Raw genomic sequence first — 27405 nt, 5'->3', positions numbered from 1 at the left:
GCTTGTTTGTGTTGGTGGAAGCAGAGAGGAGCATAAACATAGCTGACTCAGCCAGCGCGTAGAGAGGAAAATTTCCATTTTGAGAATTTATCCCTGCACAATTGAACTTAACTGTGTTGCTCCCAGGAACGCACCCAAAATCTTCTCCAATCTTCCCGGTCTTCCTTTATTTTTGCAATAATGGAGGAATAGCGTGCAATTACTCTCTGGGACGGATCTCAACGTAGCTGTTTCATCGCATTGGGTTGCTCGACATAGATATCCTTCGCAGCTGGAGAAAGCCTGGCACTTGAGGGAAAGTTTGAGCGAGTTGATTTGCTATGAGGGTGTTTTTTCGTCGAAAGTATCTGCTTAACAAGCAACGCTCATACTTCTTGTTTCTCTTGGGAGATGTGTGGCGACATCTGGGATCTGGAGTGCCGTTGCCAAGCAGCAAGCCCATCTTGCGCCGGAGTTGTCTAAGTCCGGTGCGCACCATGGGCCAGGTTAATCGCCCTGCGGAGAGAGGTGTCGGTGGACGAGCTGGGAATAGCAAGCTTGGCATGGGACTCAAACAAAAATGCCATATGACGAACCTGTTATGGTCCTTCGCTTCAGTGTATGCGGAAATAGAGTTGTGGGTTCGCTTGTTTCGCCGTGGGGGTAAGTGGTTTCCTTGCGAACGAGGATCATACCATTCAGTTCACGAGAATCTGGGTCTAGAGAAGAATAAAAGGTGGATGTGCCAATCCAAAGGCGGAGAGGACCCTGTTTGACAGTGTCGTTCTGACAGCACCGGAGATTCGTACCCCGGATCGTGGTCCCCACGGGGATGATTACCCCGGTCCCACCAGCCCGACCCTCTCAGCGACACGCGGTTGACATTTTCCGGGGAATCTCGTGGCAAGCGAGGATTTTTGATTGGCTTCGGTACGAGGTGGATTAAGAAATGGGCGTGCTGGCTTGGAGAATCTTGTCGGGGCTGCCAATTCTTGGTGCCCAGGCCCGGGTATAAAGCCTGCTATGCGGTCTTTCTCGTTCTCAGAATCATCAAACCATTTCATTTCTTTTCCGCATCTTTCCCTATTGTCACCATCTGACCCTGCTACGATGACCTCAGAGAAGAGCTTTGGCCACCGCGACGAGCCTCTAGCCACAGAAAAGCGCGACGAGGCGTTTGTGGAAGATGCGAGATCCGTGGACGAGAAGGCTCAGAGGAACCTTGGTGACTACTCTGGAGCCGTTGCAAAGACAGACCCTGCGGAGATTCGACTTGTCCGCAAGCTGGATAGGAGAATCATGCCTATCGTCTGGGCCATGTACTTCTTGAACTACGTGAGCAATCTTACCCCGACCATGATGAAGGTATCAAGTTGAACTGACATGGATTCTCTTAGGTCGACCGAAACGCGATCGCAAGCGCACGCCTCAACGGTCTTGAAGAGGACCTCGGACTTCACGGCACCCAGTACAATACCTGCATTTCCATCCTATTCGTCGGGTTCGTTCACCTAAACTTCCTCTCCGCTACAACCTTATACTAAGCCTTCAAAATCAGATACCTCCTCATGCAGATCCCATCGAACATGCTCATGTCCTCCGGCAAAGTCCGTGCCTCCGTTTATATGTCACTGTGCATGGCAAGCTGGGCCGTCGTCTCGGCCTGTACGGCGCTCACGAAGAGCTATACTGGGCTGGTGCTGGTGCGGTTCTTCCTGGGAATCACAGAGGCGCCATTCTACCCCGGCGCCCTCTTCCTGCTGTCATTGTTCTACACACGAAAGGAAATTGCGCTGAGAATTTCCATCCTCTACTCGGGGAACATCGTGGCCACGGCCATGAGCGGCCTCATCGCCCTTGCAACCTTTGAAACCCTAGACGGAAAACACGGACTAAAGGGCTGGCAGTGGCTTTTCATCATCGAAGGTGTTGTGACCTTCGGCATCGCAATGCTCGGCCTAATCATGCTCCCCGACCACCCGCTTACAACTCGCTGGTTAACCCCTGAAGAGCGCGAGCTCGCGCACACGCGGATCCTCGCCGACACGGTTGGAAGCGAGAGCTCAAAGGGCGTCCTCGCCGGACTGAAAGAAGCATGCCGCGACCCGCGTCTGTACCTGCTCGCTTTCATGCAGAACATGCACCTCAGCGCCTGCAGCTTCAACAACTTCTTCCCGACCGTGATTGGCAGCCTCGGATTCAATTCCACTGTTACTCTTGCTCTGACATGCCCACCGTATCTCGTCTCCGGCGTCGTCGGCGTCATTGTTGGAATCACCTCGGGCAAGTACAACGAGCGCACGTGGCACATTACAATCACGATGGGTATCGCCGTCATCGCATTCATCATATCCTGCGCGACGATGAATACAGCAGCTCGATACATCTGCTGCTTCCTCTTCACGAGCGGCGCGTACGCGGTCAACTCGGTGATTCTCGGGTGGGTATCCGCGACGCTGGGCCAGACGGCTGAGAAGAAGGCGGCGTCGCTTTCTGTGGTCAATGTCGTTGCGAATGCGTCGTATATCTACACGGCGTACCTCTACCCGGAGTCAAATGGCCCCAGGTACTTGATCGCCATGTCCAGCAATGCGGCGTTTGGGGCCGCTACCATCATGAGTGCTTGGGCTCTGCGGTGGTGGTTGCAGGCTACGAATAGGAAGATTCAGCGCGGTGTACTGCCCGGCGCGGAGGATGGGGTGTTTTACGCGTACTGAGTTGGGCTGGGCTCAGTACATGCTTGAGCTACTATCGAGAAAGATTCGTGACATGATAAGACATGGTGGTGCTTTGGTGCGGGTACTTCCTGCGTATGGTGCGATTAGGCCAGTGGTTCATAGCAGACGAAATCAATGAGAAGAATGCCCTCTTTTGGAAGTCAAAATCTCCCATCACCCTCACCCAAGTTTCACCAAGGCACAAATGGACTCTTTGGACAAGGCGGAACAAAAAGACCTACACTACCAGAGAAACTCGTCCTGTCGGCAGAGGCGAGATCATCCAGGACGGATATGACGGGTGATGGCGAGTATCACATACAGGGTTTCGACATCCATCTGCGAGGGTACCTGAGTAAAGCAAGAAACTAGGCTCTCAGGTGGTCAGGTAGTCATCTGCCTCGGAATGCCATTCAGCCAGCCTCTTGTTGTTGTCCGGTCATGCTAAGGTATTGGAAGCAGAAGCATCCAGCTTGGGAAGTCTGACAGAAGATCTATTTGGAGACGAAAACTACGGATTGGCAGCTTAACGTAGGGAAGCCCTAAATGGCGGAGTGAGTGAGAAATTAGACATTCCCACCCAGGTACACTATTTTATAATCATCACGCAAGGAGAGGTTGAAAGCGATTCCCGCTCGCTTACACATAGCCTGGATCGGTGTGAAATGCTGGTCTATCGCAGCCAAGACACGCACATCGGCTGGCGGGCGATGGGGCCCTGCTGGCTGTGGCTGTGAACTCTCTGCGACTGCTGAATAAATGTATATTTGCTCCAGGTCCGGGAAAAGCTCTTTTTGCCCGGAAAGTACGCCGAGAAGGCCGTCCGCGAGCACGGCCGAATGTGCTTCATCGCAGTGCGCCACATGGAGCCATTTCAAGCTCATCGGTAAGACATCCTTCAAGATGAGCAGGCGGTGATTGTCCATGGGATGAAGATTGAGGAGATTCTGAGCCCGTATACGGAGGTCGCGCAGCTTCTCGAACTCAGCAAACGAGCCAAACCATCGGTCAGCCGGGTCAAAGTCGTCCGCATCATCAGGCTCCTCTATCCCAACACCAGCTTCTCCCTTGTCGTTTAAATGCAGGACCTCGAGGCTATGCGTTTGCCCCAATAACGGGTTGCGAAAGGCCCGGACACGAAAGTCACGGTAGCCAAGCTCCTCGACTTGGTTTTCATGCTGATAGACGAATTCTCTGAGGTTTGCACACGCGCTGATCAAAAACCCCGATCCAAAGTTTAGATTGGACTGGGCGGATATTTTGAGAGTTTCGATAGGTGATGTACCGACAACATCTTTTATATTTAAGTGGGCGGTGCGGATCTCTGAGAATTCACCCTTGATGTCGGGCCCGTCCTTGACCTTCTCCATGGAGAGATGCCGGAGAGACGGTAATTTTACCAATGAAGCTATTTCTATAAACTCGATGGAATCCGTGAGATCATCCGGATTCGGTATTGTGAACTCGACTCTACTGAGCGACTGCAACGCCGGCTGTGTATCAAATGGAGGTTCTCGGTAGGAAGCTCCCAGGACAACGGTTGACATCCACAAGGAAGGCCCAGCGGCGCCCCAGGTGAGTGTGGTGAGATTGGGTACAAGTGCAAGTAAAAGGGCCATCCATGCATCTGGACGAGAGCCGTGCAGATCTGTGCACCATTCGGTGGCCTTTTGTGGTGACTTGGCGATCTTGTCCACGAGGGCCCGCACGTCTGCATTGAGGGGTGGATAGTCGGGCCGTTGACGAATTCCCTGCCGATCCAAGACATCTATACGGCGGACTGAGAGGGCGATCTGAGCATTGCCCAGCAGAGTCTCGATGAGTTGCGGTATCTGCAGGGTCTCGAGTTCGACGGCGCTGTAAACAGCCTCGAGCAAAGTGTCGCGCCAGGTGCGGCACACCCGGAGAAGATTGAGACGATCTGTTTGTTCAGGCACCTCGCCCGCGATGGCGAGAACAAGCTCAGTGGGCAGGCGATCCATTGCTTCAGGACAAGAAGTGTTGTCCAGCAAGGAAGGAAGAAAGGGGAGGCCGTCTGCGGCTGAGCTGATCCTGCGCCTTGGCACTGCAAATTTCCCCTCTTTCCTTTTTCGTCCATCTCGTGGCCACGCCTGTTCTCCAGGAGAACAAGCTCACTTCGGGCGAATGGATCAATCGGCCAAACTGCAGATTGCTCGCTCACTATTCAACCGACACGATGATGCAATTCGTGTGTTTGTCTTCAAATCTGGGGAAACGCACACAATTTCTCCGGCTTGGCGCTGATCACTCCGCATGCTCCTCCGTGGAGAAGACGGTGGATTGTCCAGATGCTTCGCTGCTGGTGCTCCCCTTGTCCAATGGACGAGTCCCTGGGGGTAGTCGATTCGGCTTTTCTATCGCCGACGATGAGCTCATTCTGCACGAAAGCTTCGTGAGCTTGGTCTTATACCCACCCAGACCGTGACGCGAACTCCCTTGATCCGACACCTTTCTCTGAACGGCACAATTAATTCAGCCGGGTCGGCGTAATATAAAGCAAGGCCTCGCCCCTCCATACCAGACAAGACACCACACATCACCTGGTTGCTTGAATCCACCTTGAAAACATGCTCTCCTCCTTTGTCCTCCCAGCGCTCGCTCTCATGGGCACCGCTGATGCAAGACCACACTCGCCACCACGAGGGCCCCCTCCCGCCTTCTTTCTCGCCGGTGACTCCACGACCGCCCCGGCCGGTGGATGGGGCGACGCCTTCGTCGCCAGCCTCACAAAAGGCTCGACTGGGATCAACTTCGGTCACAGCGGCGCGACCACATCATCCTTCCGAGCAGGCGGCGACTGGGATGAGGTCCTCAACGCCGTCAAGAACCACACAAAGACCCACCGTCCCTTTGTGACCATCCAGTTCGGGCATAATGACCAAAAGACCGAGGAGGGATTGGCCGTCTTCCTGGACAACCTCGTTCAGTTCGACGAGGAGGTTCGCGCTGCCGGCGGCGAGCCGATTTTCTTAACCTCGCTCGAGCGTCGACGGTTTGCCAGTAATGGGACCATAACACATACTCTGGATAATGTCGTCGCGTTGACTATTGAGGCGGCGGAACAGACAGGCGCCCGGTGGGCGGATTTGAATGCCGCTTCGAGGGCGTATCTCGAAGCGATTGGCCCTGAGAATTCCGCTACGTATAACCTCGATGAAACGGATCGTACTCATTTAAATGATGCCGGTGGTGTTGTGTTTGCTGGTTTGGTTGGGCTGTTACTCGAGGGTCTTGAGCCGCGATTTGCCAAGTACATTGGTACCGATCCGGAGTTGGAGGCTGCGCTGAAGGCAGGCGAGTACTACTATCCGGAATGATAAAACAGTACATCAGGTCCGCGGAGGATAACGTGTGGGAGAGTCCCTTTTATGTGTCGAGATTTTCCATATCTGTCTTCTCATACTAGTTTTGGAGCCAGTGCATACAGAATCAGAGTTTATCCACAAGCACCCTTTCAGAAAATTGTAGATCCACTCAACCTGTTCCAAAGCCAGGCTTCTCCGATCAAAAATCGCTTACAGCCCTGCAGCGTTGACAAGGAACTGCGCCGCCTCAGCCGCATCACCACCATACGAGATATGCGCCAAAACATTGGCACCGTTCAAGCAAACCGGGTCGCCACTCGCACACCACGTCTTGAAGTTCTCAATGTTATCGGGCTTCTGCGTCTTGAAGGGGTCGCCGAAAGTGACAGCGCCCACGACCTGTCCAGCAGAAAGCTTGCCGGCCGCGTTGTGCACGACCATGGCGCCCTGCGAGTATCCGCCGAGAACGACCTTGGTGTCCGGGCACTGCTTCAGCGCTTGCTCAACGAGCGAGGCCATTTCGGGCCCGCCGGCTGCGCCGAGTGCTACGTTTCCCTGTGGTTTGTTAGAGCTTCTTCCTTTGGGTGGCGTCAAAAGCGGAGGGGGGTACGTACGGTCGCAGAGGCAGGATAGTCGACGCCCTGGATAGCCACCTTTCCACCGGTAAGCGAGTCAAGCTGGCTGCCGACCTTGGGCCCGACGACCGTTCCCATGTTTCCGATCTCGGTCGTGCCGCGAGCGAAGATGAAGGTCAGTTCCTTGCATCCGGTGTTGTCAGTCACGTCGTTGGAGGTCGAGGAGCCTAGTACGGAATTCCATGTTAGCAAGGTAGTCTGTCTATACCCCCCCGTGGCTCCGGTAGCTCACCACCAAACAGCCCGCCGAGACCGCTGAGCCCGCTCAGCGCACTCGACGACGAACTCGAAGAGTCCGAGTCGGAAGAGGACCCCAAGTTACCAAGCCCGCTCAGGCCACTGAGGCCACTCAATCCGCTGCTGCCGCTGCCGGTTGTGCTAGTACCAGTACCGGTGGCGGCCGCCGCAGCGCTGGTGGTGGTGGCACTGCCAGAGCCAGTGGCAGACTCGGAGCTGGATCCAGATCCAGAACCGAGGAGGGAGCCCAGGTCGGAGAGGTCAAAGCCGCCGCTGGAGGAGGAGCCCGGCTTGGGAAGGAGGGAGGCTAACGAACCGAGACCAAATTGGCGGGAGTTGAGGGTAGGGGTCGGGGCGCTGAGAGCGCTGGCGACGAGGGCGAGGACAACGGCGGCGGTCTTCATTTTGATTGACTCTTGAGTGAGTGAGTGAGTGAGTGAGTGATTGGAAAGTTGGTGGGCGTTTCAAACGAAGGTGGAAATCGAGCACAGCTCTGATTTGCAGCGAGTGAATGGAATGAGTGACGAGATGAGATGGGCGCGGCGAGGCGAAAACAGGTCGAGGCTTGCTCTTGTCGCAGGAGAGAAAGTTGAGGGTATTCAGGGTTTATATACTGAAATGGGCACAGGGACAGCTCCCTCGGCGTTTCAGCAGTGCTGTAGTGGCCCTGTTCTGCTCCGAGACTAAGCCCTGCGCAATATAATGCATGGTGCCCACTATCCCAATAATTCTCGAAGCCAATTTGTCCATAACCAAGATCAGATAGATCTTCTCTCGGCTTCTGTACTTTGTTTCACTCGATCTGATTACCGAAGGCCAAATGCCGAGGCCGAAAGCCCATGAAGCATTGGTGCGACGCCTAGTTTAAGCCCCTGCCCGCACCATCCCCCGAAGCGGATATAGTTGCGAAGGGGAAATCTTGATTTCGGGTTCGGAAGCGTCGGATATCGGGTGTTTGTTGTTGACCCTGGTCTAGCCTCCAGGGCTGTAGATCGTTCGTTGTCTCATCGTGAGACTGGGATGTTTGTCGGCTGGTCAGATGATGATACATCACGCGGGGCGAATATCGACAGATTGCCACCGTGTACTTGATCGCCTTGAAGCAAACAGTCAATATCCACGGCATCCAAGATCAGCTAAGGGACTCGGAACCAAGATGCAAAGTGTACCTGTGCTGGAATGCACCGTTCGTGAACCGTCAGTGCTGGAAATTTAGCCTGTGCAGACCCACCACGGCCCCTGGGGAAACTTGAAGCTTGGCCCAAACGAACCTGAGACCTCCCCACAATTCTTCTCGAGCTAGGCGCATCTTCCTGATTAAGGGGCACCGCCACCGAACCTTCTGTCGCTCCACAAAAGCCTCAAAAATTCGACGCCTTGATTATGGTCAGACCACACTAGACGGACCCAGTGCTCACAAGACCGTTACGGGCCCGGCCCTCGGTAGATTGTCGGCTCCGAGAGTCTGCTTATCTACGTCACTAAATACTTATCTACTTATCTTGGTTGTTTTCTCAGGACAAATAGTCTTGGGAATAGCGAGGCTGGTGACCTCTCATAATTTAATCTCAAGCATTGCCCGCGCCCAGGGCATGCATCATGAGAATATCGTTACCCTGGAGACTTCGACCTGATGCTGGAATCGCCATCTTCTCTACTTCCAACCCCACAACCAGTGGGACGCGGCCGTCGAGCCGAAGCTGTCAGTCTGTTTGTAGATCGCATTCCACGTGCCTCTGGAGTCTGTCGGCCAGACCTGGTGTCAGCGATGTACCTGGGCAGGGCGAGATGGCGCTTAATCATGGTATCTGATCTTCCAACAGAGTTCATGCTCGAATCATATCTTCCGTGCTGCTCTGATAGGGCTAAGGAATCTCCGGGCCCCTTGATCCTCGCAATATGTGAGCGAGGGAACAGCGCGAGCGAGATTCTCGCGACCCTTTGTACGGTCGAGTCGTAATCGGCGCAGAAAACTCTAGTTTGCGCTGTGTTCAAGGTACAAAAAATTCTTGCTCTCCTGACTTGTGCTCCAATCCGCTCAGTCACACTGGAAATGAAGATCCAGTCGGGTAATGGTGATTTGCGGGGTACACTGCGCGGGGCGGCGATTGTGTGAAGGTGAACTCCGAATATTGATATATTCACAGGATATATAGTCGATTGCCTCTTATATTCAATCCGCACGACGCGGTGACAGACGTCAGCGTCTATCCTACCGAAGTCATAGATATATTTATCTGACATTTCGTATTACCCTCTCTACCATACACATATACACTGTTCCCTAGGACACACATAGGCCGGCGATGCCAGGCATCTAAACATCCCATGTCATGTATCCCATACCGCGTTAACTTCGCAAAGAATAGGTTCAAGAACCTACAAAACGATATATGCAACGGAGAACCAGGTCACAAGCCAGAGTCCACCGTCTTGGCGCCCCATATCGACCCCATGGGACCCGACTCCCTGCACCCTACCGCCGACAACCAATATTCCCATTCTGATACCTCACACACCGATACGGCTTGTCACAATAGTATCCATACAGGCAGCAATTGTGATAGTCCGGGTCAATGCACGAACGGTTCTCGCAGCACCTATCATCATGTTGGCAGCAGAGGTTGCCGTTCTGGCAGCCGACGGGGTAGTTCGGGTCTGAGCATGCGCGGGCAAGCAGCATCTTTGCGCCTGCGGGGGTGGAGCCGACGCCGCGGGAGGTGCCCCTTTCGTCGGGGCTGTGGGCGGCGATCACGGTGGAAGGGTCGGCTTCGATGGTGGTGCCGTCGTCGAGGGTGAAAGTTTCGAGGGCGGCTGCGAGGGTTGTTTGCGCTGTTAGCGCGAGGAGGAGGTATTTGAGTTGCATTTTGAGCTTGGTAGATGGAGAAAAGGAGGAGTCGTCTTGAGTAGTTGGTTTCGAGGAGACTTCTGGTGACATTGATGCCCTTCTTATAGGCTGCGCGACACCCTCCCTGCCCTCAGAAGCACAGCCTCCATGTGGACAGTGATAGGCATACGATACGAAGTCTGGGTCGACGTCTGCGAATGAGATGTTGAACAGCAGGCACAGCGTAGATCATCCATGTTGATCCTCGTATTGCGGCTCTCATGTCAGTGAACTCAAGCAGAAATAGACTTTCGAACCGCAAATAGTCGAGCTACTGGCTGACGCCCGGCTGGGGCTTGCGCGGTTGACACTCTAAATCGACGATCAGTTGTTCCTGGAGAGACAAGGCCCTGTCCGCTAGACGAGAGCTCGACACGTACAGCAACACAGCCGCGCAACCCAAGGCTCCTTTCGGCCCGACGTACTACTGTTCCCTGGAGAGACCTGTCTGTCGATGTCACGCACAAATGTGTTGTCTTATAAATCTGTGCTACCGCACAATTACGCTGCTTAGGAACTGCTGACTATTCTTAATCATCAAGGCCGCCTGTCCAATTCTGCTCCAATCACGATGGGCCTCTTGCGGACTGCTCCCCACTTGATGAACTGGCAGGATGGGGCTAAGCCTGAATCGGCCGCTGACAGTCTTCAGCCGCACGCTCCAGCTTCAGGATAAATCTCACCCGCCAGCGCCCCTGAGGACGAGAACGAGGAGAAGATCCGCATCTATCTCAGGCAGCTTCACAAATGCAGCCAACAACAAAGGAGCCGCGGCTGCCCACACCGCTAGGCGGACCCCACGTCCTCTTCGACGGCTCATTCATTCTCGAGTTCCTACAGCCCGCTCCCGAGCTGAATGCCTCTGTGCTGATGCGCGCGACGTACAAAGGGGGCCATGAACTGACGAAACTGGGCAAGGAACATCCTCAGGCACCGCCGCTCCACATCCACTTTGCGCAGAGCGAGAGCTTCCTCGTTGAGGCCGGGGCTGTCGGTACGACGACCACCTATGACGCGATAGACACGGTGCATACGACAAAAGCGAGCTATAACCAGGTTGTTCCACGGCAAGGGCTTTCGCCGCCTGTGCCGAGTCGCGATAGGGATGGCGCGACGGCTATTCCTCCGTGGACGCCGCACAATTTCTGGCCGTGCGTAGTCTTCACATACAAGGCCTGGTGTTGATAAACTAACCTGCCATAGCGTCCCTCCAACCCATCCCTTTTGGTCTACTCCCGAGGGAGCAGAATACGAGAGCACCCTGCCAAACTATCGCAACTCGGACACCACAGTCCTGATCTGGGGCTATCCGAAGTCCACTGCTGGCGCCCCAACGGGTACACTCACGACCGACTTTCCACCCGACATGGACGCGGCGTTCTTCCTTGCACTGCTCGGCCTCGTCGACGCCGTCAGTTCAAAACGTCTCGCGATGACACCGAGTTTGATCGCGACGTTGTTCTCCATGCAGACTGTGAGTGAGTCCGCGCTGATCATGGCTCCGACTGCTTGGTGGCTGGGGTCTTTAAGGTGGCGGATTCCGTGGACTGCGCAGGTTGCCCTAGAGAAGGTGCGGAAGCTGCTTGGTGGAGGGAACCCGGTCAAACTTGTCGAGGATGTTATTGAGAATGTAGTTGTCAAACGGCAGTGAGACCAGCCGTTCTATATAGGTTATCTGCCTGCGAGGGATAATTAATTGATACTGTAATATCTTGGAAACCTAGCATTATATGCTCGAGCCTTGCCGGAGGTGCAGCCTGGGTGCCTTACGCGAAAACTCTTTCACCTTGGTCCATCTGACCTCCTCTGTATGAAATAACTCGTCGAGGATGCTGTTGGATCATTCTGGAACGAGAGGACAGGCTGGAACCATGTGCAGAGACAAAACATACGCCTCCAGGCTGAGGCATCCTCCAAAAAGCCAGGCAGCTTTGTCAAATCACGTAGTTAAAACCCAAGAGGCAATTCTGTCACGTCACATCGCAGCCTTGCGAGCATTTTCCACTGAAGCCAAGAGTGCCGACGTTGTTGCGGGGTGAGAGCGCAATTTCGCGAATGAGAGCCCGACTCTTAGCTACTCCATTACGCGGCTGGAAACGATATGGTAGTCGTAGTGTTCCATGGGTTTCACTTGGAAAACCCTTTCAAATAGACTACACGACATATCATGGATCGCATACACGATTCAAAGCATGTTATCTTCCAACTACGTGGCAGGAGTATGGTTGAAACACTTGACCTAGAGCCTTAGTTGGACTGCGTCGCCGGCTGTCGTGCAGTCATGTTCGTCCGTGTATACAGCGCCATCGTTTTCTTGGGCATCCTTCCTGTCTGATATGAATTAATAATAGGTACACCTCGGTTGAGCACTCCATGCTAACCCTCTGTGAGTGGAAACTGGAGCCCAAGGACATCGATCTACTCGGGAAACCAAGACACGCGAGCCTTAGCGTGTCAGGGTTTGTGCGCCGCGTAACCATCACCGACGATGAGATGCTGTGGCGGGATGTGTTCTGTGTGGAAATTGGAGACCAGACAACAGAACTGCATCAGGGCACCGACCTCGAGAAATAGTCTACCACGAACCTCATGGGCGTTGATGGGAGCTGGTCAGCGCGTTGGTCGAGAAGCAAAACGTTCCCACAACAGTACTAGAAGGGTGGTGCTACTAAGCTGGCGATTTGTCTCCTTCAAGATCCTACTTGGGCAACGGCGTTTCCTGTCCTGGGCCCATGATCTGTGGATTCGGGTACTGGAGTGGATTGGGATTACCAAACTCCTTCAGAGCGAGCACCACTGGTGAGTAGTGCTCCAGAGCCTCTCGCCAGAATTTGACAGATCTTTGACCAGTGACGGGCGCAAGGTGATTTCTCTAAAGCGGATTTTCGAGGCCGCGGCACAGCGTTTGCTTGATTGCGAGAAAGCGTGTAGACTGGCTTTGTGATCGGTTAGATGCGAATTTCTGATGAGCTCCAGAATGTCTAAAGGGAGGGAAAGGGTTAGAATTAGAGTTAATAGCGGAAGCCCGTCTATGTTATCACCACGGGATTTATTAATCCACCAGGGAGCAATTAGCGCTACAAGACAGCTAAAAGTAGCCAGGAAAGGACTATTAGCGCAATATAGTTAAGGCGAGGCGCTTAAAGCCATCTTTCGCCGGTTGAGCTTGCAAAGCTTCCCGGTGTCTGTAGCACGACTGGACCTTAGGACCTTACTGTAGACTGGAAGAATGAGACAAGAAGGAAATATAAACTGCTATAGTCTGCCCACTTAATTCTGACCGTGGTATGTATCCAAGATGAAGGCCGTGTCCCCGTGCTCTGAGTTCTATCTGTGTGCTGCAATTGTAGAACGATTGATCGGGCCATCTAGAATGGGATCCAAGGATCGGGCCCGAGCCAGCAGCTCCGCCAGCAGGAAGCACACGAGGAAGATGGTCTGGCCCAGATTGTAGTCGTTACTGGTCATCTTCAAGTCCTGCAGGAGTGTGCTTGCCAGTGCCTGTGAGATGTTCGCTCGATCAAGCTGCAAGGCGAAAAAGGTCACACAGGCAGCAGACCCGCGAGTCAATCTGAAAGTGCTTTTTAAGCGCTCACAGCTAGTATAGACAGGGGATATGGTACCTTTCGGACGATCTTCTGCTCCTCCTTTTCGGTCCATTCAACCTCCGGGTCCCAGCGGTGGATGCCCTCATAGCTGTCAACTGGATGGTAGAAGCGATAGTCCTCCGTTGCCTCGAAGGTACTGTATCCCCCATGATTTCGCTTTTGTCGTTCGTGTCACCATAACCGAGGATACTGCCGCTGGGCGAAGTGCCTGTTTCGCTAGCAGAAACCTGCACGGACTTGGATTCTTCCACGGCCATGATGCCGGGTGGAGAAGAAGAGGGAGTAATGTCTCGGATACTCAAGAGACCTTTGCTCAAAGAAGCTCTCTCATGTCTGTAAATGTGGTGGTTATATAGCACTATAGATCTCGAATGTCGTGACCGAGCGGAGGAATGGAATCATGAGTACTGAACTTGGAGAACCTGTATCCCCTCACCGGACGGCGTCCTTGGCCCGGCTCTAGCTAGTATCTAGCTTTGTTTTACGATGTTGAATGCCATCTTGGGCCAATGCTATCTGCGTACTAGGAGAAAACTGTCATTGGGCTGTGATGAAGGCGTCTGTCTATGCGGGCTGCATCACCCCTGGCAGGAGGCTTTATACGCCATCCTCGCGTCGGGGCTAATACCTCGGCAGGTACTTGTCCATAGAACACGCAATTGAACAGTAAAGTCTATCGACAGAATGAAGGTCCTTGTGCAGAATGTTCTGGCATTTGTCGGGCGATTAAACTAAAGCTTTGGGACATCGTGCGAGACAAGTGAGTCCGGAGATATCCATATTACTATTTCACAAAGGCTTTAATCACAACATTCTCCGACCTACAAGCTTCACACCGGCAAGACACTACAAGCAATGGTCCGGATTACCATCTGGATTTCCCCACCATGTCGGAAACGGCCGTTCTGTGCCACTTGCCCCGAGCACCGCAAACGACAGAATGAACACGATAAGCTGCGATCCACCGTCCAATGCGGCCCCAATCAGGTAGTTGTAGTCGTTATAAATCCTCGGCATCCGACGTCGGAGCCACACCTGGGAAAACACACCCACCGCAATGGAGGACCAGATCCACGACGTATTGCCATAGTACATCTGCCCGGCCCACGACGCAATGATCGCCGTGTTCAGCGGCCATTGCCGAATCCGCGGGAACACCCTCATCAGACCCCAATGCAAGAAGGGGAGGGCAAGGCCAATGACTAGACCCAGGGGCACGACCACGTATCGTCCGCTAACACCGTATACTTCCTTGGCCAGTGACCATGTGACGGCCTGCGAGTTGAGAGACTGTACAGTCGAGCCGCTCCAGACATTGTTCCCAATGGGGTCGAGCAGGATTTCGCGCTGGCTGGTGACGATCGTGGTCATCACGACATAGTTCAGCGCGGCCCCAAGGAGAGTCCCATACACCTGGGTGGCGAACATAATGCGATGCGGTACTTTGGTGTACTGGCCGACCTTGAGCCAGTTCGACAAGTTGACCGACAGGAGAATGACTTGGTGCGACCAGCTGGCGAAGTAAAGACCTGCAAGAGGTCGACCGGGATGAAGGGCGCCGGCGATCATCTTGGAGAGTTGGTTGGTTGCAATGCCAGTCCCGTAGAGGCCATAGAGAATGCAGGAAAATGGGGCGATAAAAGCCCCCAGAAGCAGAGCGATGATGTAACCCCATACCGGCAGCGTAGTCTGTCCTTTAATGTTTACGATTAGCCCGGCGAAGAAAGCCAGGGCGAAAAGAACCAGGTACCACCACATTGGGACTTCCTTGTATTTCAGCATACCCTGATAATGGCGGTCCGGCTGGGCTCTGCGGCGTGCCTGCTTCCATGCGAGAACCATGTCTTTGCCGTAGAAAATGGCAACGTGGGTGATCAGTGCGCCAATGGCCAGATTCTGCGTCAGATAGCCCCAGACGGTGCTGGAGGTCAGATAGGGCAGACCGACGTCTTTGAGTTTGGAGAAGTCGACCGTGCCTTTGCTGTCCACGATGGACGTTGCGGAGAACTTTTCTCCACTGCTCAAGAAGAGAGAGGTCGACATGAAGGGGAACTTTTTCGCGTCCCAAGCGTTGCCGTAGAACAGGCCGAGGGTGACGGCATACCAGATGACATATCCAATCCACGTGTTGACCTGCTGTTTGAACGGCAAGGAGAGATAGGTGCTCTGGATGTACTGCCAGTCCAGGGAAAAGTTCAACAGACCCATTCCCTCATTGGACGATGCTCCTCCAAATATTGTAGTGAACACTGTCCGGATGTGTTTCGGCGCCTTCATCGAGGCCAGACAGAAGATGGAGATACCTCCGAACCAGGTCACCATGTAGGATGGAAAGAGCTCCCACACTGCAGCAAAAGCAAGAGCCCAACCGAACTTGATGAGACGGGACTTGTTGGATCGGGGGTCAAAGTGAAGATTCTGGTAGAGCACCACTTGAGGCAGTGTGGACCAGTAGACCATCTCGGCCGGATAGACAATGAGCGGCCGGAGTAAGCCTGCCAGGACAAACCCGCACAATGATATCGAGAAGGTCGACAGGACCGCGGTTGTCGCATTCACGCTAATGTTGTAGAATAGACGTTCAACAGCGTATACCTCCACTCCCGACAGGCCATTATTACCGGAAGATGCGATCAAAGCTGCCACCACATGCTCTTTGATGCCGAAGTGCTGGCCAAAATTGAGAAAGCGGAGGGTAGTTTGGAGCCATTTCCATTTGAAGTTCTCTGGACGAGGTGTGATCATAGCCCATGTTTTCCCAAAGATAAACACCAGAACTGGAGGTGGTCTTGTTAGCATGTGCATGACCATAGAGCATCAACGGGGATGGGTTTTTACGTTGTATGAAGACGGCGGATACCTGGACTTGGTACGGCTTGAAGACATAGAGCATGGTAATGACACTCGACAAGGCCGTAAAGATGGAGCCCAAGACGATAGACCGGAAGGTCAGAGCCGGATCACCGTCGTCTCTATCCGATATGATGAAGTTGGAGACATCGTTTCCTTTGTGAGATCTGGTTAGAATACGAGCAAATTGTTCAAGCAAAAGAAGGGCTCACCATCCCGAATGACTGGATGCCCTTTGACATATTGCACCCCGTCATGAGACTGCGATCTCAGGGCATCCGGCTCATCCACACCGATCTTCTCATCGCTGAGCGTTGCTACCGGCTGTTCCGTCACAGTGCCGCCTTTAATGCCGGCGGCTGTCTTCGATACTTGTCCTTCGGCTGGATTTGGCATTTTGCGACCAGGTGAATCTCGAGGATCGGAGTTGTGAAATGGTGCCTCAAGGAGTCCGGATCTGAAGAAAACCAAATCGTCGGAGATCCGGGTCTGAGGGTCATATAAGCAAGGGCATCTCCACACGATAGAGCCCTCGCATTAGGACAGGTCCGGAAGAGCTAGGTGCATCCAGCGTTACATTAGACATCACCCACTACCCGCATGATGTGATAGCCTGGCTTAATGGCGGAACAGGCATGGTTGGGTTAGTGCCAGGATAGCGTTGTTGGCCACACAGACACTGGATCGTGTAGGAAAGGGTCCAAATAGAAAGATATGTCTTCAAAGACACTTCTAAATGTGAGAGACTTCTCTCTACAATAGAACATGGCTTGCGTACCCATCGTTCAGATAAAGTTCGACTGGGATACTAATAATCCTTGGCGATTGCTTGTCCCCTCAGCATCTTATCGCGCTTCCAAATCTCCGATGTAACCTCATCAAAGGAAGGCACCGTCGGGAGAAGCCGCCGTCTTGTTTTTCGGCGGAGGTCCGGGTGGCTTCAGATAATGCCATTTTGAGCACGGATGGCGTTACCCCGAGAACAAGCTCGGATAGCCGAGCTCAAGCACGGATGCTGATAAAATTAGGCTATATGTGCAAAGAGGAGGGGGGCTTTCGCCATATCATATGACATAATGAATACAGGAGGTGGAGATGCGATTGCGCATTTCCACTTCAAAAATCTCCGAACTGGGCAAAAAAATATGGCTGTAATGCATGTCTAAACTGTCACGTTACCGAGGCCTACGGCAAAACTTTGGGTTGGATGAAGTGGTTGATAATGTTAATATCGACCGCCTGCTTCTACAGGAAGTAGAGGTTCGCCGTAGTAACTAGTTCTAGTTGAATAATTGAGGCAGAAAGCAGCGGGCATTATTAATGCTGGGTGCTCCAGAGTTGCGAGGTAAAGGAGACTTCTGAATGGTTCCGGTCGGTTATAAATATTATAAATATTGTCGGTGTTAGGTGGCGGCCCAGGTGGGGAGTTTTGTGCCTGGAAAAGACGGCCGCCGTACGATAGGGAAGAACCATGATGCCTTAGAATATTTCCAACCTAGAATATCACGATATGCGGTACGTACTCTAGCCCGCGGAAGGCTGGGATATGGGTAAGCTGTGTCTGCGCAGCTGACACGATGGATAGTTGGTATAAGGATGAAGGTAAATCCCCGGGTATCTTTATTGGTGAACACACGGACTGGCCCCTCGAAGTTCATCGGTGATTCCTTTTCAGGGCTGGGCTTTTATCTGCCACAATATCTATATATCATAACTACCTTTAGCACGGCTTCCTCTGTAAGCGCCCCTCACGCTAGCACAAAGCACGATATGCAGTTGGGTAGGCACCGTGACAATGGCAAATAGCTCTACAACCTGACAAAGGCGAGATATCAATGGAGATATTATTGTCCGGGCACGATAGAATGTTAAGAGGGCAAATCGTTACCAAATATCAGTCATCAACCTGGTCATTCATGACTGCATCCCCCTTCTCACTACGGATACGGCGATTGCGTTTGTTGTGAATCGAGACTTGATCAAGTAAACAATGGAGCTTCATATACAGAATCCGTTCTATATTAAGGTTGACTCCCAGTCAATCTGAATTCATCTTGTATATAACCCCTCAAGTTTTCAGATGTGAAGAAGAACAATAAATCTGCCTCTGAATCACAACGCGCTTGTTAGAACATGGTACGGTGGACGTAGCTCTAGAGCTTTAACTTGGGTGGAGCCGGTGGCCAGAACGAGTGGCAATCCAGCCAGTGCGTAACGGGCAGAATCTATTTTGGTTTGGAGGTAACCGAGTGAATTCCTTTTATTATAAGTAAGCCGAACTGGCTCATCGAGGAAAGTGAAATAAAGACCAGGAAATCCCATGGTCGCGTTGCATGCCCAGTAAGCCCCAACACTAGGAAAGCCGAATGCAAATAGCGAAGAAGACGAGATCTCACCGTATCGTCGATTTACCGGCGCCAGTGGTGTCGATGGATGAACAGTGCGCTTGGTAGTGCTGTGGATACGTTCCCTCACTTTTATGAGCGTAGATCTGGGATACAGGTGCAGAACCATGTCTTGCTATACGGGCCCAGCCATGCCTCCCGAACAAAAGCCGGGAGGTTGATAACTTATATTTGATTTTCATGCTAAGAGACCGATGGATATTATGTATCGTGGCATGTTTCGATTACCCAGCCATTATAAGGCACTAACGGAGGAAGGAACAAAGTCGCTGTTTATCAGGCACCGCCTCTTAAGGGCCTTATACAGTGATATTTCTAAACACGGGTTGCTCTAAGGCATTGTTTTTCCAGCGAAGTGGAATTTTAGTGTATTATCTATTACAAAGGTCGAATTAAGCCAGATTTTCTATTCACTTAAGACTAAACAGAGCTCCATTGTGTAGAGCAATAGTAAGAAGAAAAGATATCTGTGGTAAACGACGGTCGATTAGAGTTTTAACTCCTAATTCTAAATCTGACAACCGATTAGAAAAAGCCAAACTAAAAGATTTATGCAGTGTAATTCGGGTGTCGATTATTCTAGATATCTAATAAACATAGTTAGGATAGGCCTAGTTTTTAGCTTTCTGCGAGGTTACTTGCTCCGTATATAAGGCTACTGTGAATAGCCACGTTATATTGGATTTCGCTACCTAAAAGTCTTAGAACGCTCTATTATAATCATAGTTGCGTCAGATAAAGCACGCAAATTGGAGAAGATAGGTATTGTAGAGACAGTCAATTCGGCATCGTCGTCAAAGTAATAGTACAGAATATTAGGATATAAGCGCTCACTGAGCCTTGACCGGTGATGAGAAATACTTAGTGAGCGACCCTCTGAGCGGCCTCATCCAAATCGGGAAAGCCACGTTGGTTCTAGAAAATCAAGTCTGTACAGTGACATATGTTGCACTTTGGCTAGTATTTGGTGCGAGCATTTGTCAGGCTTCGTGGATGGGACGATGTACACTCTATTATAGGCGTGTAGGAGTGTAAAGCACGCGGACCATGTTACTATTAATACACCTAATGCCTTCACGTTTTCATGTATGGAGATGACGAAAAAATAGAGTACCGCATTAGGACTACGCGCGTTGAACACCCCTGTTAAGATCGATTCAAATTCGAAGTGGCTAAGACTAGTTATCCTATCTGCATCACGACACGTTCAGTCTCCAAGTGATAATCTTCTCCCTACAGCTATCCATGAACGCTCCACCACCTGAAGAACATCTCCTGTCAACGGGACCAACGGTCACCGCATGCCTCGCTCAGTCAGTATAAGCAGTAATGACCCGCTCGAGGTCCGCAACAACCTGATCCGCAAGAGCATTTGCAGTCGACTGAAGTCCAGCAGGAACCTTGGGAGTAAGCGCATCCCGCAGCGCCTCGCCGGCATCCCTAAAGTCGTAGAGGGTAGCAAGGACCTCGTCGTTCAATCCATCAGCGATGAACTCGTCCTCCGCGTCGATGATAGTATCAGCCAAGTCGTCAACGTCGTTGACAAGGCTCGTAACGCGCGAGATGAGCTGGAAGGTCTCGAGGACGGTCAGCGGGTCGAAGGTCGCGACGGCGGTCGCGGCATCGTTGAGGAGATCCACGAGCACCTCGGCGGAGGCTTGAACGGTGGTTCCCAGGACGGTTCCGGCGATGTAGCCGTTGAGGTCGGCGGCTGCGACGTCGATCTGGGCGATAGCCACGTCGAGGATCTCTTCGTAGTCTTCGAGGTCGCGCTTCTTGGGGGTGGGGCCGGCGATGGCACCGGCGAGGAGCATGCTGGGGACAAGGATAGTGGAGAGCTTCATGTTGGCTGTGGTACTTTAGGCCCAGGGAGGCTTTGTGATCTGGTTGTTGCTTCTGCTCTGTCTGCTGGCTGGGTTGATCATCGAGACGGGGCACATACGGTGTATTTATGTTTGTCCCCGCTGCCCGTCAGACTCTCCTCGCCTCGGTCGTCAACATCGATATGACTCTCCTTCTATTATCCTCGACATGTGTGCCGCAGTTACCGTCCCGTCGTCGCCGTCGTGATGGTGTAGATGCGATCCTTCTGCAGGCATTCATGGCTCAGCTCTCTTGGGTGCAAAGTGATGTCAACAGCACCTCGCTCGGATTTCATTGTCTCTGACTCGGGTTGAATGACTGCACCGCTATACTCGCGCGGCAAGCAAGATGACGATAATAGCATGACGCCATCAAACGGACGTTATTCTATGACTCGACAGATGCTGCTAATGTGAACCCTTGGTCTGGCAGGTTAGCCTGAAGAAAAAGATCGGGATGAGCCGCAGACTTTGGCTTCAAAGTGGCATCCCATGACCATCGTACAGCTTCCGTTCAACATAATTCTGAGCGATCTTTCATATACACGGCACTGAACCCTGGTTGAAGAGTCAGGAGCGTTGACTCACGTCTCTCTTGGGCTAGGGATATGTACGGCCTTACTCGATGGTTGTATGCTTCCTCCCCATTCAGGCAATCCGCGATCCTATGAGCGACGACAATAAGGCACGATTTAGGAGATTTGACCTCTTACCTGCACCTCCCGAGGCCTGCTGAGAAACCGGAAACAGAGCATGAACCATGTTGCCGTACTCTTGGGCTCAGATATTTTGTAATAGCCAGCCAATGAGGCAAGGCAGAAAGCCAACCTTCGCAGAAATTACCTTAGTCGGGGCTGGGGCTCTAGTACCCTCCGTTGTAGGGGGTAGGTATCCAGTCTACCTTCCACAGGTCTGCTGCTCTTGCCTCTTGGTCCTGTTTTGTCCCACCTGCGTTCCGAAGGCCTTCCTACCAACGCAGGTTCCCTGCTGGACCACTGCAATCTGCGCAGATCCCCACCATTGTACTCAATCTCCACAAGGTGTGCACTATCGACCGCATATACCTAACCACTGCCGATTCTTCAGATATCATTAATTGTGGAGCAACCGCACATCTTCAGACCTGATGGCGGTCGTCCACCCCTGTATGTCTGACTCGGGCATATATTAGCGATACGAGTTTACCCCATGTCACTCTACTTCGAGTTGCAGAATTCGTGCCCAGGATGTCGAGCCAACTGCGGGGTACGCGGGGCTGCTGCAGTTCGTGACCCTTGACCGATGTGACGAGGAGCGAAGGAGTCCCCATTATATGTCCTGCATATCCGATTTGTTGGTTAATCTAACGATTGACAAGGGGTTGAACCCCGCCTTCCTTCAGATGAAGAGGAGTTCTCTTTATTCTGGTATAGGTAGAGAGGGTTGGACTCGGTCAAAGCGAGGGGCATTACTTATTCAGGTGCGGTGCAGGCCGAGGATTAACCTGGTGGAGTTGTATCTAAATGTTCCCTGCGAATAGACACGGGGTACCCTGTCGCCCACACAAGAGCCGAGATCTACTTCTTCACTGAGACAGCCACCGGCCTGTACATTTGGCGATGTAACGTTCGCTCAGCGCTCTATTTCGAGTACATACCGTCTAACGTAACATGTATCCTTGAACGTTCTGCCTCCCCGACTTCGCTCCCACCATCTTCCACCCAGACTCAGCAAAACTCCAGCCCTACTCACAAACAAGCGTCACACTCTGAATCGTCACATCGGCCTCGACACACTGCGCCTCCTCCCCAGCAGCAAATTTCCCAATCAACCCGGTCTCACATCCAGGCTCCGAGAAAATCTTAATAACAGGCGAAGTCGCAGCGTCCTCACATGCTCCAATGATGCCAGAGGTGCCCCAGCTGAGAATGGGGAAGCCTGCAACATTGACACAGTACCCTTCAACCAGCGTTACGGGGCCAAGCGCCGTGGCGCAGCCTGTCTCGAAGTAGCGGTTGAATGATGCAGAGACGGCGCCGAAGGCGCTCGTGCTCAGGGCTGCGGTGAGGAGGAGGGTCTTGGTTTTGTTAGCTGCTGACCCATGGTTGGTTGTGCTGGGTTTCAAGAAGGGATCGGACCTTGATGCTTGCAATCATTTTTATCGGTGATACTGGTAGAGGAGTCTGATGTTGATGAAGAGCTATCTCTACGACATGGCATCATTCCTCTTTATATGCGTCCCCCTGGTCACTCACGGGGGGAGTACTCTGCATCAATGAGGGCCATCTCCCGAGGCCATTCCCGGGTTTCTGCAGAGGTGGAGCTTGAGACACGGGATAATTGCTACAGCAGACAAATACACTGGTCTCCTCCAAGGTGCCTTACTCGCGGTCCCGCCGCCAGCGGACGCACATGCGGACTTGGCCTGCGTACTCGGAGCACGTACTGGAATGGAAGCCGCTTACTCATGGACTGCAATCAGATTGCTCGGGATATTAACATGGTACGTCATTCGTGATCCATAATTGGCATTTCCTGATGACAAACTTTACTAAGCATGCATACTACATCTTCAGACGTGCTGACTCGGGGTTCGGACCGGGGCGGACCTGCGGGGTGGGGTATGCTAAATGTTAGTAGACCCCGATGATTTCTCCGACTACGCTGCGGTAGATTCCGTTCGGGTCGAACTGTTCTCGCACAGCTTTGAAGCGGGCGATGTGCTGATACTTGATCAGTCCATATCGCGGAATAGAAAGCGGCATAGAACTCACATCCGGATCCAGGTTCTTAGTTGCCAGTTCAAACACCTCACGAGTATTCTTTGTCCAGTGTGGACGGCAGGGGAACTCGTTGATCAAGGCCCGTTCCAGTTTGCCGTCTATCCTGCGTTAGCTCCGTCATCAGCTCTCGGGATGCACTTACAGAATGGCTCGTTGAACCGGGATCCATCGCCGACAGTCGGCTTGAAGGTGGGAAAGTCGAACATGATGGCACCCTTGCTCCAGTCGGCCCCGTCTGAAGTGTTGTACGTTACCTGGCCGAGCAGGTCAAAGTACGGCCGGCCAAACTTGATGTTGATTCCGCTGCGGTAGGTCGAGGTCATGACAATCAGTTTCTTCAGCTCCTCGTCAAATAGTTGACGAACGCGTTTAAGCACAGCATTTGCCATGGTGACGGGGAATGCGAGTTCGAGAGTGTATCCGTTGAGTCCATGCTCCCACACCGGCTGCTGGTCAGGATATAAACCTCCAATCAGCACGTCGTAGGACCAGCCATAGACCGGCCATTCGGTAATATCTTGGTTGGTGGTCTTTTCGCGGAAGTTGGGTGCCTCCCACTGGCCAAACAGAATCTCCTCTGCCAGCATGTTGGATGTTGCGAGGTATCGACCACTGTTCCATAGAGTCTTGATGGCAAAGGCCTCAATCCCGGTGACGGAGAAGGTGTTCTGGAAGCCTTCCTGGGTGCTCAGCTCGGTGGGCACGACGTCGTAGTATCTCCAGTGGAACTTTCTCTTGTACGGCCACCACTACAGCTCGGTTAGTCGTGCACCTCTATTGAAATTCGAGGACCATACCCAGAAGTTCGCCGTGGCATAAGGGCTAATCATGCCATAGATATCCCCGTTCAAGACCTCATCGTCATCCAAGCTATCTGTGTCAGCTTGGCCCTCCAACAGATGGGACACTTACGTTTTCTGATCCGCGTAGACCTTAAAGTCAGGATAGACCTTGAACTTCATCCGGACAATTACTCCGAGGAGTCCAAGAGAGGTAGATGCAGCCAGCCATTCGTCACTATCGTCCCGCTCCAGGTGGCGCAGGTTACCTTCGCCATCAACAATATCAAGCGACAAAACACCTGCTGCCACCATAGAGTCTTCACGAAGCGAAGAGCGATGGGCGCCCATAGCGACACAGCCGGCCAGGGTGATGTTCCAGTTAACCAGAGTGAAGCCACTATTGTAGCCTCTCTCGTGCAGCCACTCGGCAAATTGGAGGAAAGTGACACCGGCCTCAATCATGACAGTCTCAGCCTCAGTGTCGAGGTCGTAGATCGCATTCACATTCTCGGTGCGGATGATGACGGTGTTGGGGTCGTCGGAGCACATGGTGTCATACCACATGTGGGCCTTGCCAGAGGCCCGCACCTTTTGGCCGGCGTCGATGGCATCGTTGACCAGTGCCTGGATCTCGCCTACACTCGAGGGAAGATAGACGGCGGCGACATCGTTGCAGGCAGGGAAGCCTTCGCCGTCAAAGGTGTAATACGGATCCCCCGCAATGCCAAGAGGCAGCGTCAGCAGTGACAACAGCGGCAGCAAGGGGGTCGCGCGCATCGTGGCGATGGGAATGGGGTCTTGCGGGTCAAAGGCAAAGTCAATTGAGTCGATGGAGAAGCTCTGCGGCAGTTATAACTGGTTGTGCTTTTCACATTCCTCGCTGGGCTGGCCGAGGTACCTGCCAATGTTCCAGTTTGTCGAGGGCGAGTCGCAGTTTCCCTGGCGGTGCCCAGCCTCTAGCACCACCACTTCCCCCGCACTCGCAATCAATCCCCTGGAGGTGACAGGTGGAACAATCTAATCAAGGGCTCTGACCGCTGGCCAGTCATGCGACGTTTGCCCTTGTGAATAAACCTGCAGGATTCCAGGAAACCTGGTTAGACTGATGGCTGTTTACCAAGTCTTCTTACCACATCTCCACGACCCTGTCGATCCCCAAGTGACTGCAGAATACGTCATTCGTATAAATACTCCAACGTTCTGTCAACAATGATCCGGTCTCTTCCTGCTCTACATTGACCGAGATGACAGTATTGAACACGGGCAGCTGCCTCTGCGAGGCTGTCAAATACGAACTCCACGGAAAACCCGTGAAATGTGCCGTGTGTCACTGCGACAGCTGTCAGCAATTCAGCGGCTCGGTGTTCATGGCCAACTGCTGGTTCAAGCAAAACGTACGCCCCTTTCCCGTTGATTCCCGGTCGTGAGGCTAATTGTCTCTAGGAATTCAAGATTGTCTGTGGCCGCGATTCTATTCAGACATACGACGAGCGAGCAACTGTATCCGGACTGACTATGAAGAGGTCGTTTTGCAGGATTTGCGGATCAAGTCTCTTTCAACAGACTGCCCAATTACAGGAACTTGGATTGGTGTCTGTCACCTCGGGGACGATGGATGACCGGAGCGACGCTCAGCCCACATTAGAAGTCTGGTGTCGGAATCGTCGGCAGTGGTTGACCCTCGATCATAATGGAGATAAATATGAAACCCAGTAGATTTCTGTTGTACAGTGTGCGACTGGGGGATGTTTGGTGGTTGCAGTGTCGATGACATCACCACCCCTCCCACGTCACCTCTTGCTTCTCTTCTCAGCAACCACCCTTTGGATGTTCAACAGCCGTTCAAAATGCTGTCTACATTATTCCGATCTACATTACTCCGACGCGCGGGTCCCCGTGTGGTTTCTCTTCGAGCTTATGCGACGAGGAGCCTGACACCGCAACAGATCCAGATCGTCAAATCGACGATCCCCGCACTGGAGCAGCATGGAGTGGATATCACGACCCTGTTTTACAAGAAAATGCTCGCGGCCCACCCAGAGCTGAAGAATATCTTCAACACCGCCCATCAAGCCACGGGAGAGCAACCAGCAGCACTCGCCCATGCGGTCTGGGCATATGCCAGCAACATTGAGCACCCTGAAGCGTTGGCAACGGCTGTTTCCCGCATTGGCCACAAACATGCCAGCCTCGGCGTGACGCCAGCCCAGTATCCGATCGTGGGAGAGCACCTTCTCGCTGCCATCAAGGAGGTTCTTGGTGATGCAGCAACGCCCTCCATTGTCGACGCATGGACCGCCGCTTATCAGCAACTGGCCGACATTTTCACCTCATTTGAACGCAATCTTTACAAACAGGCTGTCCAGACGCCTGGGGGGTGGAACGGATGGCGCAAATTCTTCATCGCCGACAAAGTCCACGAGAGCGACGAGATCATCTCGTTCCATCTCATGCCTGAGGATCGAAATGGCCTCCCGAGCTACCGACCCGGTCAGTTCGTCAGTGTGCGATGCTACGTCCCCGAGCTCGGGGTGTACCAGCCGCGGCAGTATAGTCTGTCTGATGTCCCCAATCAACAATATTTCCAGATCTCGGTCAAGAAGGAGTTTGCATCTGGTGCTCGACCCGCTGGTCGCATCTCCAACGTGCTTCATGAGTCGCTTCCAGAGGGCTCAGAGGTGGAGGTCAGTATGCCATTCGGAGACTTTGTGCTCGATGTCAACGCCACGACACCCGTGGTCCTGATGAGCGGCGGTGTCGGTCTGACGCCAATGATGTCCATGCTGAAGACGGTGACCAGCCTGTCAAAGTCCCGACCGGCGGTCTTTGTCCATGCAGTGCGCAATGGCCGGGTCCACGCGATGAAACAGACTCTAGCCAAGATCATCAAAGAGAATCCACAGGTCAGCAAAGCCATCTTTTACGAAGAGGTGACGGAGAATGACAAGAAGGGAATCGACTACGACTATGTTGGACGGGTGGATGTTGCCAAAATCAAGGATCTGGTTCTGCTGCCGGATGCAGATTATTATATTTGTGGACCTGGGCCGTTTATGAAGGCGCAGAGTGAAGGTCTCCAAAAGCTAGGCGTTCCTTCGGATCGTATTCACATGGAGGTATTTGGCTCGCCAACTGCTTGATCTGAACATCATATCTTGTATCTAATGTCGTTCGCTGGATCCGGCCGAAGATATATATCTTGTAATGATCACATCCGGTTGCTGTTGTGAACCTTGAAAGCACATCCAGAAAAGGAGCCAAGATGAAGCGTATATGATGGTACAACGTTGGACCATCAGACAGTGTCTCTGTAGTGCCTCCAGTCCTCAACATCACGAATGCTGACAACCTACGG

The 27405-nt window shown here is 52.7% G+C and overlaps 12 protein-coding genes across 12 annotated transcripts; 5 read left to right on the top strand and 7 right to left on the bottom strand.

Moving 5' to 3' along the window:
* Positions 1-1089: 1089 nt before the first annotated feature.
* On the top strand, positions 1090-2696 carry BJX68DRAFT_275748 (major facilitator superfamily domain-containing protein; the record flags this gene model as incomplete). Its single annotated transcript, XM_071047909.1, has 3 exons — positions 1090-1314; positions 1377-1480; positions 1538-2696. 3 exons carry the CDS (start codon positions 1090-1092, stop codon positions 2694-2696), a joined length of 1488 nt encoding a protein of 495 aa, XP_070899295.1.
* A 476-nt stretch (positions 2697-3172) lies between these two features.
* BJX68DRAFT_236934 (F-box protein) lies at positions 3173-4690 on the bottom strand. The gene has a single exon (XM_071040090.1). The coding sequence runs from the start codon at positions 4676-4678 to the stop codon at positions 3263-3265; it is 1416 nt and encodes a 471-aa protein (XP_070899294.1). The 5' UTR covers positions 4679-4690; the 3' UTR covers positions 3173-3262.
* Positions 4691-5284: 594 nt separating this feature from the next.
* Positions 5285-6034, top strand: BJX68DRAFT_266634 (rhamnogalacturonan acetylesterase; the record flags this gene model as incomplete). The annotated part of the gene is made up of 1 exon (XM_071045563.1): positions 5285-6034. One exon carries the CDS (start codon positions 5285-5287, stop codon positions 6032-6034), a length of 750 nt encoding a protein of 249 aa, XP_070899293.1.
* Positions 6035-6232: 198 nt separating this feature from the next.
* On the bottom strand, positions 6233-7298 carry BJX68DRAFT_266633 (carbohydrate esterase family 5 protein; the record flags this gene model as incomplete). The annotated part of the gene is made up of 3 exons (XM_071045562.1): positions 6233-6577; positions 6637-6824; positions 6890-7298. The coding sequence occupies 3 exons, from the start codon at positions 7296-7298 to the stop codon at positions 6233-6235; spliced, it is 942 nt and encodes a 313-aa protein (XP_070899292.1).
* Positions 7299-9370: 2072 nt separating this feature from the next.
* Positions 9371-9832, bottom strand: BJX68DRAFT_266632 (uncharacterized protein; the record flags this gene model as incomplete). Its single annotated transcript, XM_071045561.1, has 1 exon — positions 9371-9832. One exon carries the CDS (start codon positions 9830-9832, stop codon positions 9371-9373), a length of 462 nt encoding a protein of 153 aa, XP_070899291.1.
* A 634-nt stretch (positions 9833-10466) lies between these two features.
* On the top strand, positions 10467-11500 carry BJX68DRAFT_236927 (uncharacterized protein). Its single transcript, XM_071040089.1, has 2 exons — positions 10467-10932; positions 10985-11500. Exons 1-2 carry the CDS (start codon positions 10529-10531, stop codon positions 11430-11432), a joined length of 852 nt encoding a protein of 283 aa, XP_070899290.1. The 5' UTR covers positions 10467-10528; the 3' UTR covers positions 11433-11500.
* A 1608-nt stretch (positions 11501-13108) lies between these two features.
* Positions 13109-13646, bottom strand: BJX68DRAFT_266630 (uncharacterized protein; the record flags this gene model as incomplete). The annotated part of the gene is made up of 3 exons (XM_071045560.1): positions 13109-13282; positions 13405-13470; positions 13527-13646. 3 exons carry the CDS (start codon positions 13644-13646, stop codon positions 13109-13111), a joined length of 360 nt encoding a protein of 119 aa, XP_070899289.1.
* A 589-nt stretch (positions 13647-14235) lies between these two features.
* BJX68DRAFT_255156 (OPT family oligopeptide transporter) lies at positions 14236-16825 on the bottom strand (the record flags this gene model as incomplete). Its single annotated transcript, XM_071042999.1, has 4 exons — positions 14236-16166; positions 16228-16395; positions 16708-16728; positions 16762-16825. 4 exons carry the CDS (start codon positions 16823-16825, stop codon positions 14236-14238), a joined length of 2184 nt encoding a protein of 727 aa, XP_070899288.1.
* A 3129-nt stretch (positions 16826-19954) lies between these two features.
* On the bottom strand, positions 19955-20488 carry BJX68DRAFT_266628 (cell wall mannoprotein 1 family protein; the record flags this gene model as incomplete). Its single annotated transcript, XM_071045559.1, has 1 exon — positions 19955-20488. One exon carries the CDS (start codon positions 20486-20488, stop codon positions 19955-19957), a length of 534 nt encoding a protein of 177 aa, XP_070899287.1.
* A 2482-nt stretch (positions 20489-22970) lies between these two features.
* On the bottom strand, positions 22971-24984 carry BJX68DRAFT_90892 (uncharacterized protein). The gene is made up of 5 exons (XM_071049990.1): positions 24181-24984; positions 24066-24138; positions 23411-24017; positions 23260-23366; positions 22971-23208 (listed from the first exon to the last, which is right to left on the bottom strand). Exons 1-5 carry the CDS (start codon positions 24825-24827, stop codon positions 23119-23121), a joined length of 1524 nt encoding a protein of 507 aa, XP_070899286.1. The 5' UTR covers positions 24828-24984; the 3' UTR covers positions 22971-23118.
* A 310-nt stretch (positions 24985-25294) lies between these two features.
* On the top strand, positions 25295-25766 carry BJX68DRAFT_266626 (GFA family protein; the record flags this gene model as incomplete). Its single annotated transcript, XM_071045558.1, has 2 exons — positions 25295-25444; positions 25494-25766. 2 exons carry the CDS (start codon positions 25295-25297, stop codon positions 25764-25766), a joined length of 423 nt encoding a protein of 140 aa, XP_070899285.1.
* A 113-nt stretch (positions 25767-25879) lies between these two features.
* On the top strand, positions 25880-27398 carry BJX68DRAFT_236922 (NO-inducible flavohemoprotein). The gene has a single exon (XM_071040088.1). It carries the CDS (start codon positions 25898-25900, stop codon positions 27188-27190), a length of 1293 nt encoding a protein of 430 aa, XP_070899284.1. The 5' UTR covers positions 25880-25897; the 3' UTR covers positions 27191-27398.
* Positions 27399-27405: the final 7 nt, after the last annotated feature.

The sequence above is a fragment of the Aspergillus pseudodeflectus genome (assembly GCF_044049435.1).
Source record: "Aspergillus pseudodeflectus strain CBS 756.74 chromosome Unknown BJX68scaffold_20, whole genome shotgun sequence".
Classification (NCBI taxonomy): Eukaryota; Fungi; Ascomycota; class Eurotiomycetes; order Eurotiales; family Aspergillaceae; genus Aspergillus; species Aspergillus pseudodeflectus.
This window is presented reverse-complemented; position numbering and strand designations above follow the sequence as displayed.